General features: G+C 47.5%; 1 protein-coding gene across 2 annotated transcripts in view; it reads right to left on the bottom strand.

Moving 5' to 3' along the window:
• ATAD2 (ATPase family AAA domain containing 2) overlaps nt 1-12,605 on the bottom strand; it is a 424,041-nt gene that overhangs the window by 263,634 nt on the left and 147,802 nt on the right. For both annotated transcript variants that reach the window (XM_085604996.1, XM_085604998.1), the window contains exons 17-18: nt 9,109-9,247; nt 7,947-8,133 (exon numbers count right to left, since the gene is read on the bottom strand). In XM_085604996.1, the coding sequence (XP_085461122.1) occupies nt 7,947-8,133; nt 9,109-9,247 (326 nt within the window). The remainder of the gene's footprint in view (nt 1-7,946; nt 8,134-9,108; nt 9,248-12,605) is intronic.

Here is a 12,605-nt window from a genome sequence, read left to right as displayed (position 1 = left end):
CTCGACCGGAGCCTGATGACTACGTACAGTTTCGGCCTCCGTTTCGACGGATTGGCCTAGCTCCTCAGGAGAGCTTCTTCGGCCCCGTAGGCCTAGTCGAAGTCTCCTACCTCATCGACTGTTTCTTCACGTCGAAAGATCACTTCATCGTCGTCGTCGGATCGGGAATCATGTTCTGAAGCGGGGCTAGAGAATACTTCTTCCACGCTCTCGGCGTCCTCGTCCTCGGTGCTGAATATGTTGGTGGGAGCAGGCTCTGCTTGCTGCGCTTCCAGCCTCGCTGCCCGTCGATTCCGCAGTCTTCTTAGATCGGAACCGTGCACAGGCTGTGCATTTAGATTCGTCGTGATCCGGCGAGAGACATTTATTACAGACTGGGTGGACGTCGATATGAGGGTACTTCGCGTGGCATAACGGACACCTCTTGAATGGAGTCCTCGATTCCATCGTCGATCGAGCTTCGAAGTTCGGACCAATCCGGTCTGAAAGTTGGAAGAGGGTGCGGAGCACTAAAGCTAGTAGTCGACACCGAACGGTAACTGTACCGACGAAAACTAAAGGCCTTTTGGCCTAAAAGGAATATGCTACTTACCAGTATGCATCTGTTCTTGGCATGTAGAGCTGCAGAGTTGTACACTTAGCATAGATCGCCATCTGGTGTTGGGCCCGGATGTTTGCAGTTTGTTTTTCTTCTTGGACAGTCTTTGGAAGTCACGAGTTTGGTGACTCCTCCTTCGGTCCGTACTGCGCATGGGCTTCGGCTCCATCCTCAGATTGTTTTTCGCCAACAGGGAAATGATGGAGCTTGGTAATCACCGTGAGAAACCCATGTGTGTAGTATCTAAATAAGATGTACTGGAACGGATACAGGTAGCCGGGGAGGCGGGTGGGCGTGTACAACTCTGCAGCTCTACATGCCAAGAACAGATGCATACTGGTAAGTAGCATATTCCGTTCGAGGCATATGAGCTGCAGATTGTACACTTAGCATAGATTATATAGCAGTACCCAACCTTAGCGGCGACCACCGGTATCCGTTGCAGTGGTTTGAAATAGTGTCTTTAGTACAGCCTGGCCCACTCTAGCTTGCTGCTTGGAATGCACATCTACACAGTAATGTTTTGTGAAGGTGTGCGGTGTAGACCATGTGGCTGCTTTGCAGATGTCATCTAAGGGTATATTTCCTAGAAAGGCCATAGAAGCCCCTAACTTTCTTGTAGAATGGGCTTTAGGCGGAACAGATAATGTTCTTTTAGCCTTTTGGTAGCAAATCTGTATGCATTTTACAATCCACCTAGCTATCCCTGATTTAGAAACGGGGTTGCCTTTATGTGGTGGAGAGAAGGAAACGAACAATTGTTTAGTCTTCCTGAAGGGTTGCGTTCTTTGTATGTAGTATAGCAACGCCCTTTTCACATCAAGTGTGTGTAAGGCCCTTTCCGCAACAGATTGGGGTTGCGAAAAGAAGACAGGTAATTCCACTGATTGATTGAGATGGAAGGGGGAAATGACTTTGGGCAGGAACTTCGGATTTGTGCGAAGTATGACCTTGCTGTGATGCATTTGTATGTAGGGTTCCTGTATGGTGAACGCTTGTATTTCACCAACCCTTCTAAGGGAAGTGATAGCTACAAGGAAAGCTGTTTTCCAGGTGAGAAACTGTAGCTCACATTTGTGCATTGGTTCGAAGGCCGACCCATTAGTCGTGTGAGAACTAAATTTAGATTCCATACAGGGGAAGGTGGTGCCCTGGGAGGAATTACTCGTTTAAGGCCTTCCATGAAGGCTTTAATAGCGGGCACTCTGAAGAGTGATAAATGCTGTCTGTTTTGTAGATAAGCAGCGATCGCTGCTAGGTGTAGGCGTATGGATGAATATGCCAGGTTACACCTGTGAAGATGGAGCAGATAGCATAGGATGTGCTGTATGGATGCATCTAGAGGGTTGATTGTATTATTACGGCAGTAAATTACAAATCTTTTCCACTTTGCGGCATAGCATGCTCTAGTGGTAGGACGTCTGGCTTCCATGATGATGTTCATGCAATCAGGGGGAAGGTTAAGGTATCCGAATTCTAAGATCTCAGGAGCCAGATCGCCAGGTTGAGCTGAGCTGGGTCCGGGTGCCTGATTTCTCCATGGTTCTGGGTTAGGAGGCATGGGGATAGGTGCAATTTTTGATGTGGCACCACTGATAGTTGTAGTAGCGTGGTGTACCACGGCTGCCTGGCCCACGTGGGAGCTACCAGAATGAGTGTGAGGGAGTGCTGTTGTAGCTTCCTGACCACTAATGGAATTAGTGGGAGAGGTGGAAAGGCGTATGCAAATCTGCCTGACCAGTTCATCCATATCGCATTGCCCTTGGACAATGGGTGTGGGTATCTGGCGGTGAAGCTTGGGCATTTTTTGTTTTCGTGGGTGGCGAAGAGGTCTATCTGAGGATGCCCCCACTGTTGGAAGAATGGGTGAAGAACTTGTGGATGCAGTTCCCATTCGTGTAGTTGTTGCGTTTGTCTGCTGAGCAGATCTGCCATGGTGTTTTGTACGCCTGGAACGTGCTGTGCCAGGAGAAAGATGTTTTGGGGAATTGCCCAAATCCATATGCTCTGGGCTAAGCGGGAGAGCTGGGGAGAGTGTGTCCCCCCCTGTTTTTGTATATAATACATCGCAGTCATGTTGTCTGTGCGAATGAGGACTGCTTTGCCCGAAATCTGTTTTTGGAAAGATTTTAGGGCTAGAAAGATCGCCAAGAGCTCCAGATGGTTGATGTGGAGCGATTTTTGCTGTGGCGTCCATAGACCTTGCATGGTGAGGTGTAGGAGGTGCGCTCCCCAGCCGGAGAGCGATGCGTCCGCTGTTAGAATCACCTGAGGAACCGGGTCCAGGAACGGCCGCCCTTTGGAAAGGTTTGTGGTGTTCCACCACTGCAGAGAGTGATGTGGGCGGCCGTCCACCAACACCAGATCCGTCAGCTGACCCTGGGCCTGGTTCCACTGTTGTGCTAGGCACTCTTGAAGTGGACGCATGTGGAGTCTTGCATGGGGCACTATGAAGATGCAAGACGCCATCATTCCTAAGAGCTTCATAAACACTCTTGCTGGAAGAGAGTGTTGAGGAAGGAATGTTTTGCGTAAGGCTTGAATGCTTGTGATTCTGGCTGAGTTTGGATAGGCAATACCCTTGAAGGTGTCTATAGTGGCCCCGAGATATTGCTTTGTGTGAGATGGTATGAGGTGGGACTTTTGGTAGTTCACCGTGAAGCCTAGCTGGTGGAGCAGTTGGATGGTGCTGTTTGTATGTTGCACACATTGGTCGTAGGACGCGGCTTTTATCAGCCAGTCGTCTAGGTAAGGGAAGACGTGAATATGTTGACGTCTGAGGTGTGCTGCTACTACTGCTAGGCATTTGGTAAACACCCGTGGTGCGGTGGTGACCCCGAAGGGGAGAACCGTGAATTGGTAATGTTGCCCGTCCACCACGAACCTGAGGTATTTCCTGTGAGAGGGGTGTATTGGAATGTGAAAGTATGCGTCTTTCAGATCCAAGGTTGTGAGAAAGTCTCCCTGGCAGAGGAGTGGGAGGACTTGTTGTAGGGTGACCATGTGAAAATGGTCTGAATGTATGTAGGCATTTAGAGGCCGGAGGTCGAGAATGGGTCGGAGGGTCCCGTCTTTCTTTGGTATTAAGAAATATAGGGAGTAGACCCCTAGATTTTGTTGATTGACGGGGACCTGCTCTATAGCGTGTTTTTGGAGGAGTGAGAGTACCTCTTGTTTGAGCAGTGTGGAATGTTCTTGAGACATTGGACGGTGCCTTGGTGGGATATTGGGTGGGGTAGATGTTAGTTCGAGACAGTACCCTGACCGAATGATTTGGGTCACCCACTTGTCCGATGTTATGGACTCCCATGTGTGGATAAAGTCTTGTAGTCTGCCCCCGACCGGAGTGGGATGGTCTGGGGGGAGCGGAGGGGAGTCATTGTGCGGGTGGGGTGGCAGAACGGGTGTTGTTGGTTTTGCCCCTGCCCTTATTGTTGTTGCCTCTGTAACCACCCCTTTGATTGCCCTTTGAAAAGGTATTTTGAGGAGGGGACTTGTAGGAGGTAGAGGCGTTATCGGTGGAGGAGCCTCTGCCTGTGCCACGAAAGGACGAGCGTCGAAAGGAACGTTTAGAGGCTTGTGTTTGGAGTGCCCCCATAGACTTTGCTGTGTCTGTGTCCTTTTTCATCTTTTCCAGCGCTTCGTCTACCTTTGGCCCAAAGAGAGTTTGCTGGTCAAAGGGGTGATTGAGTATGGACGCCTGGACTTCAGGCTTGAACCCTGAGATCCTGAGCCAGGCATGGCGACGAAGCAGGACACTTGTATTTATGGCTCTAGAAGCAGTGTCGGCTGCATCGAGGGCACACTTAATGGAGGTGTTTGTAATTAGTTTACCCTCCTGTATCAGGTCATGAGCCTTGCGCTTGTGTTTTTCTGGAAGGTGCTGCATAAGAGCCTCTAGTTCGTCATAGTGTGCTCTGTCATATCGCGCAAGCAGTGCTTGTGTGTTTGCAATGCGCCATATGTTTGCAGCTTGGGAGGCGGTGCGTTTACCAGACGAGTCCAGAAGTTTAGATTCCTTGTCTGGCGGTGGGGCTTCTCCTGAGGATTGGGAGTTAGCCCGCTTTCTAGCTGTGGAGACAACTAGGGAATCTAGGGGAGCAGGGCCCTTAATGTATGCAGGGTCTGTGGGTGCCGCTTTGTACTTCTTCTCTATTCTAGGGTTCAGTACTCTGGCCCTGACAGGGTCTTTGAACACCTCTGTAGCGTGCTTGGTGACACCCTTAAGCATGGGTAAAATAGAAGTGGATTTGTCTTGTATGTCAAATGTGTCCAGTAGGAAGTCTTCTTCCACTGGTTCACTGTGCATGTCCACCCCATGGTAGTGTGCTGCTCTCTGCACTAAATGATGAAACCCTAAGGAGTCCTCTGGAGGAGACGGCCTGGATGGGTATAGGTCGTCCTGAGGTATATCTGGTATATCAGGGTTATTGTAATCCTCCCATGGGTCTGGGGTCCCTGGTGGAGTGGGATCCATTGGGACGTCCGCCGGGTAATTGTCCGGGTCCCCATCATCCGGATCTGGGGATGGGGCCGGATCGTAGTGAGGTGGAGGTGGCGGAGACCTGGGAGGGGGAGGGGGTGGAGGAGGTAGGGGAGGCGGTAGTGGGGAGGGCACTCTGAGGGGAGAAGTAGCAGAGTCCTTCCTTTTGGGTGGTGGAGGAGGAGCCGGAGTATCAAGGCGTCTTTTCTTGATAATTAAAGTCAATAGTCCAGTCTTTGGATCTTTGGACAGAGTCTTTTGTAGAGGGTCTGGTGTAAACAGAGCCAGTGGCGTCGAATCGTCCGTCGGCACCGGTGATTTCGGAGCCGAGGACTTCGATGGTTTGTGTGCGCCATGCTTTTTTGGGGCCTCCTGTTTTTTCGGCTCCGAAGGAGTTTTCGGCGTCGGAGCGTCGGTGCCGACAGATTTATGTTTGTGTTTGGTCGGCACCGAGAGTCCAGGCTTCGGCACCGGTGGCTTCGGAGTCGAGCTGGATATTGCTTTCTTCGGTGCCGGATGCTGTTTTTCGGCACCGGGCGTCGGCTGGCTCGATCCCGAGCTGCCGTGAGACTTTGGATGCTTCGACACCGAGCCCGAAGGTGGGGTGATCGAAGCTTTGGTCTTGGTTTTGCCCAGGCCGGCAGGCGAGGGAGTAACCTGAGTCTCTTTGGTTTTGGGCGCGGGGGTGGGAGGGGGCACAGTACTCACGGCCCGCTGCGCCGGTGTGATGTCCTCCACGTCGGAGTCGTCGGCTTCGGAAGCGCTGACGTCTTCTTCCTGCTCGGTGTGTGTTTGCCCCGAAGCTTCGGCGCCGTCTCCGAAGATGTCCGGTGGAGCTGCAGACGATGAGTGCGCCATGGTGCGTCGAGCTTTTCGATCCCGGATGGTTTTCTTCGATCGAAAAGACTTACAGGCGGGGCAGTCTCTGGCCTCGTGTTCTGGAGAGAGGCAAAGGTTACACACCTGATGGAGGTCGGTGTGGGGAAATTTAGACCCACATTTTGGGCACTTTTTGAACGGAGTCCTTTCCATCGGCCGGGACCGGAGTCGAGGAGGGCCCGAAGGCCGGTGCCGATGTACGGGATGGAGAAAAGTGCCGCTTCGAGAGATGAAGATGATGAAACTCGAAGATACGAGGATTTTCCGTCGAGGCTGGAACCGTAGAAGTTCGAAGCCGGAGCACGAAGTATCACATCCGAGCCCGATGGCGGAAAAAAACAATCTGAGGATGGAGCCGAAGCCCATGCGCAGTACGGACCGAAGGAGGAGTCACCAAACTCGTGACTTCCAAAGACTGTCCAAGAAGAAAAACAAACTGCAAACATCCGGGCCCAACACCAGATGGCGATCTATGCTAAGTGTACAATCTGCAGCTCATATGCCTCGAACCTGAGTATTCCTAAGTTGATCTAAGATAGTCACATCCGAACCCAATGGCGGAAAAAAACAATCTAAGGATGGAGAGGATGCCCATGCGCACTGTAGTCCAGGGGAGGAGCCACCTATCTCGTGATACTTCGAAGACTCTTCCAGGACAACAATGTGCAATCATCCGGACCCAACACTAGGCGGCGATCTATGCACAGATATAAATTCAGCAGCCCACATGCCTCGAACCTTATCACCGACCAGAAGCACAACTGTATCAGTTTGGAATTTTAAAGGGTAACAGAGCAAGATACTCAGCAGACAAACCCGTGCTCAAATCAACATGGCCCCCTCCTGACATTCCAAAATGTAGGAGCCTCATGAATTTATCTCGTCACTCCTATTTTGCATATGCGTGAAGTCAATGAGAAATCCATATGCCTCAAAGGCTAACCAGGAAATGGATCAGGTAAATTATACTGCTACCCAACCAGCCTCTCACTGGCTAGTTGATTAGGGCCTTCGAACAACGTGTTCACTATACTCATAGCACCAAGTGAGGTTTCAGTCTTTCAGCTTGCTTAATCTGTCGCAAATGTTTCTCTGCCACCTTTCATATTTATGTTGGATGTAGCTGAGCACCCTCTTGACTACGAAAGCAAGCACTTGCAATGAAGCGTGTACACAGTAAAGCGTAGGATATGGCAAAACCATTTCAGATGTCCCTTCTCATGGCTAAAGAGGCTGGAAACTAATGACCCTCCTCTGATTTTTGTTACTCAGCACCACTTACATACGAAGCTGCTGATGCAGACTATTAACCAATGTAAGCTTGTGCTCTTCAAGTGTTTTGTTATGTTTTGTGAATTTGCATAGCGTGGCTAATCACCCGTAAGGATAACCAGGCGCCGAATAGGGCAGACCTGAGGAGATCATATCCGTTTTGTTTGGAAGAACAACGTCTTGTTAATAGAAATATTCCAGTAAAGGGCTAAAACTAACTCCAGCATTAATTGTTATTAAATATTCTAGAACTACTAAAGACTCTAAGGGGGTGGATTGTTTAAAACTAATTTACAGATAGATCTGTGTTAAGTATTTAAGATCTAACCATTGTTTTCCAGTCACGTTAATTTTTTATCAAGTTTGAAATGTTTACTTTTACTGGATAATCTTGATTGGATTCCCTTTCATATTATTACCATAAAAAGAGGGAGTTTGAGGAAAGACAAAATCACTGAACTAATTTATGGGTCAAATATATGCGAGATAGAGGTAGGTCATTTGAAGCACAACCAATTAAAACCCAACACTAATATCCCAGCCATCAAGAATTGAAATTCCCCAGAGTACAATTCTATTATTAGGCAGCTGCTTCTTAGTACAAAGGGCAATGATTTGGACTCCACCCGAACTTGCTTAGAAATTCCACCAAGTGGTTAGAATAGAGAGGGCAAGTGTACAATTGTGTGCGACGAAAATTGATATTTATCGTACCTGTGCACATGTTTCTTCCGGGGATGTTGCACTGACTCCAAACAGAACAGCCAGATCTAGAGTGTAAACTGTGAATTTTTCCAAAGTGTGCAAAACAGCAGGTGCCAAGTGAGAGCCCTGTCCCTGATTTGGGTCCCCACTTATGAGGAGTCTTGGTCTGTACGATGTTGGCTGGCGATGCGCACTCCTTAAAAAAAAAAAAAAAAAAATTATTATAAGATTGCTAAAACTTTTAAATGAACTAAGAAACACATGTACAAATGGACAACAGTGCAACATAGAAAGCACAGAACAGTGGTCAAGTACAAATGGCAACATGACGGTACCACATAAAATTTAAAAACAGAAAAAAACTGATTGAGATAGGCATGAAAGTAGAAGAAACTGTTTGGAATAGAATGAACAAGAGGATTTCTTATTATAAGAAAGATCTAGAAAATAGGGTGGTTGAGACAGAGCTAAGTGAACACCACAGAACTGAACCGATGCAGATTTTGAACAAATCGTATTACAGGTAAACATTTTACTCATTCAAAGCCTTCAAAATGTCATTCAGAATGGAATGTTACTAGAACACTTTTCAAAGGACAAATTCCGAAACAGAGCCCTGCAAAGTTCAGAAAAACCAACCAGCTAGGTCTTAAGAAATGTAAACCTTCAACAACCCTTCCATCTTCTTGGGCATAGGTAGATTGTCTGGTGGAGCACTTTATATACATGATTTTAAAGTGTTCAATACTGTGTAACCAACATTATCAAAGATGGTTACAATATCTTCAGGTTTCTTGCCAATAAATCATAAATAAATTAAAACAAATGTGAGGCTGCTTGGAAGCACAAATCACAAAAAGCAGCACACAAATACAGTCATGTTTATTTAAAAAAATGCAAATACCCGTCTAGGAGAACTAGTGTTGATCAATTTTTCCCCTTCAAAATGTGATTTTCTAGGGCATGATTGAACTGTAGAATATGCATACGTAGTTACACAGGAGGGCAGGACTAAACTGGAACTTCACGGTGTTCAAAACAATTAAAGTTTGGATAATAAATAAGTGTGACGTGTCTCGAATGGTGGGACGATTCCCACATCCATCTACAAACCAAGCTGTAATGGTCTAGCACAAGGTATTCTAGTTTAGTTATTGCTTTTACTACATACCTACTGAACTGAAGAAAAGGAGGATGCGTTTCCTTCTGCTTAAGGTTTGGTTGTTTTGGTGAAAGTCCATTTTCAAACACAGATGGTCCCTCATCATCACTGTACATCAAATCACTCTGTAACAGCTGATTCACATCATCTACAAAGAAATGTTTATTAAATTCAACAGCATGGCGAGGAAACAGTAGAACTGACCAGTCTGTATTTGCATTCTGAGCCAGGGACCTTAATGGAATAAGTATTTAAACTTCGAGGTAAAGGAATTTTAACTTGCAAGTACCTAACAGTTCAGGAAAAGTGGCAGTAATAAAATCCTTTGCAGGTATCAAAATATTCGTACAACATCCTTGCAATGCAGACAAAAACATTCTTATTACGCCAAGGACCAATGGATAAATTAGCATCCCGAGACAGCTAGAGGTCTGACCACCAGTCTAATGCAGTACTTTCTTTTTACCTCAAGCAGCCAGTGTGGAACTCGCACACTCACAAATCGGAACAAGCTGCAACACAAGAAACTGATGTGGTTCAAGTTGCCCCTTTTCAATAAGAAACAATAAACTACAAATAATTAAGCCTTCTTAGAATGTTGGTCGCTCTTGGACTCCTTACTAGACAACTTATTTTAGGACTGATCTTTCGCACAATTGAAGAACTCTGCAACTTGAAGCAACATAAGCTACTGTGCTTTTCATTTACTTTAATGTTAACTACAGCAACAAGCCAGCCTCAGATTCCCTCTCCGTCACTTCAAGCACACTCCTACTCCTTACTTTATTAAAGGCTAGCACTTAAAAGTCACAAGCACATCACAATATTGATTTGGCTCAACTGGTCCAGTCACCAGGCTGCAAGTTGCAAGACATCGGTGAGTTGCATATACTAATGGAAAAACTCTATGGTGCTCAAAAAAGGTTTTCAAACCAAATTTCATGTTGAGTGAGACAAGTTTGGGTACACAAGGGGCAGATAAACAAATTTCTTGGTGAGTAATGTTTACCCAGGATGTGCATGGTTTCTTGTACCAGAGAGCAGGGGCGCTCTACCCAGGGACCCAGAAACATGTCTGGTGGTGGCTGGCTTCCTACAGCCGGTCAGAGACCACACCAGGGTTGGTAGGTTGTGTGGATTTATTACAAGGAGCTGTTGGGTACCAAACACTCCTGGGTTCAATGAAGCCATCATGGTGCTGTGGAAAGAGTGTGCTAATCTCGACTTGGTCATTTTTTTACCTCACAGGTCATACCAGCTGCAGGGGCAGTGGACTGGTCCTAGTGAGGGGGGTGTCCCATGGTACCCTCTTCCGCTGTCAGGCCCTAGGTACCCATGGTACCACTTACTAGGGACTTACAGAGGGGCAAAAGTACTAATTGGGACATTTGTTTTTAGGGGAAGAACATTGGTAGTGGGGACAGCAGGGACCTAGTACTCTAAAATCAAAGTGGCATCAAAAGCCAGACAAAAAATGGGGGTGGGGGGGTACGGCAACAGAACCCCATTTTCTACCAAACTGCTCATGATTCAAATAAACATACTTTCAAAGAACTGAAAAGGCTGGGTTGGGTGTCAATAAGGACGTCTTATGCAGCTTTGCAAAATAGAGTGTGAAGTTAGTTCATTCAACAAGCAGTTCCCATGGTTGTTCCAGTCCTATCCAGGAACACTGCCTTCAATGCCTCACACATGCTTCTGCATAAGAGGTTTTCAGATGGCTTCGACAATGTAATTATTTTATTTATTTTTTATTTTTATTTTTTTAAAGTACACCATCTACTGAAGGGAACCACTGAATAAAATTACTTGGGTATACCAGAAGGTAGTTTTGACAGCTTTCCCTCTGAATTTTGCACTGAAGCTGCACCAGTCTACGTTGATCTGGCAGGGGTCAACCCACGATGGACTCTTGCTCAGAATCGCTGCAGAACTATCACAGGATCGGTGGGCCACTCGGGCCGTGTGTGTCCGGAGCGGCATGCAGCGGTTTCGCTGATCCTCAGGGCAGAGTTCTTGTTCTTTCAAGTTAGTTTCTACTGGACAGGCCTGCTGCTGTCCACAGGAGATTGTGATCTATCTTAAACCAGGCAGTCCTCCAAGGATTTTGGAAGTCGCTGGACCCGCAGGAAGAGTCGACTTTTATAGCAAGGGCGAAAGGAAACAAAGGCTGGCAGGGCTGGAGCAAAATCAGTCACTGGTCCTACTTACTTACTGGTGCGGCTCTTCGGCATCTGGGCTTCGTAGATAGTCAGGAATCTCTCGTCAGGGTCTGTGGGTGCCACCTAAATAGCAGATTTAGGGGTGTTACAGGGAAGTGACAGGTAAGGGCCAAAGGGTCCCTTACCTGGGGTGTCTACACCCTCTATTATGCCAACCTCCTGTGGGAGGGGGGCATAGTCATACTCCAGATTTGAGGAGTCTAGTATTTTCAAGTTGGTGGTCAGTGAAAAAAAGTGCTTCACTTCGCCTCCAGCACCTGAGGGGGTGGAGTTTAAGAAGGGGGCGCACATCTATTCTCACTTAGTTTTCCCACCGGTTCTCCCACCCAAAGTGGAGGTTTGAAACGGGCGTTTGTCTGCTGCTAGCAGAAGAGGCTGGGGTCACATTACAAAGGTGGCAAGGCCTTTGAAATTTCCCTCTCGAGCTCTGTGCCTACCTGGGGAAGGAGGGGTGACACCTCCACCAAGGATAGGATTTGTTTCTGGCCTCAGAGAGCAAGGGCTCTCACCCCATGGGTCCAGAAACTTGTCTGTGGTGGCAGGCGGACTAAAGCCAGGTAGAGACCACACCAGAGTTAGTAGGTTTTCATGGGGCACCTCTGAGGTGCTCTCTGGCTACACGTTTTAATAAATCCAACACTGGCATCAGTGTGGTTTTATTAAGAGGAGTTGTTTGGTACCAAACTCTCCTGGCTTCAGTGAAGCCATCATAGTGCTGGGGACTAGAGTTGTTGAGTTTCCAGCCCATGTACTGTTTATGGCTTACCTGGCACTTACAATAATAATAGACAAATATTGTAGGGGCATATCTGCTCATGCAGATATTCCCACATCTGAGATACAGTGCACTTTGCCTTAGGGTTTGTAAAGATTGCTTGAGTGGTGATTTACCCATACCGTAGGCAGTTTTGTTTGATATGGCTCACAGGCAGCATGCATGCCTTGGTGCAGAGAAAAACTAATGTTTAAATGGCCTTTTTGAGGGGTCCCTAGGGGACCAACTTCAGTGCCAATACCTTGGGTAATAGGGGTACCATTTACTAGGGGCTTACATGGGGGGGGGGGAGGTTTAAAGTGGTGCCAATTGAAGTACAGTTTTAGGGAAAGAAGACTGGTACTGCCAGGCAACAAGTGGGTAGGGGAGGTACTGTAACAGAAACCCACTTTGCTACAGTGTTCACCTAAGTTTAGTCCACCTTAAGGGTTGTAATAGCCTGGGGTGGGACGCCTATCTGACTAGGCAATTTTGCCGCCAAGGGGCTCTAGTAGGGGTGGAGGTGGGGG

The sequence above is a fragment of the Triturus cristatus genome, chromosome 5_1 (assembly GCF_964204655.1).
Source record: "Triturus cristatus chromosome 5_1, aTriCri1.1, whole genome shotgun sequence".
Classification (NCBI taxonomy): domain Eukaryota; kingdom Metazoa; phylum Chordata; class Amphibia; order Caudata; family Salamandridae; genus Triturus; species Triturus cristatus.
This window is presented reverse-complemented; position numbering and strand designations above follow the sequence as displayed.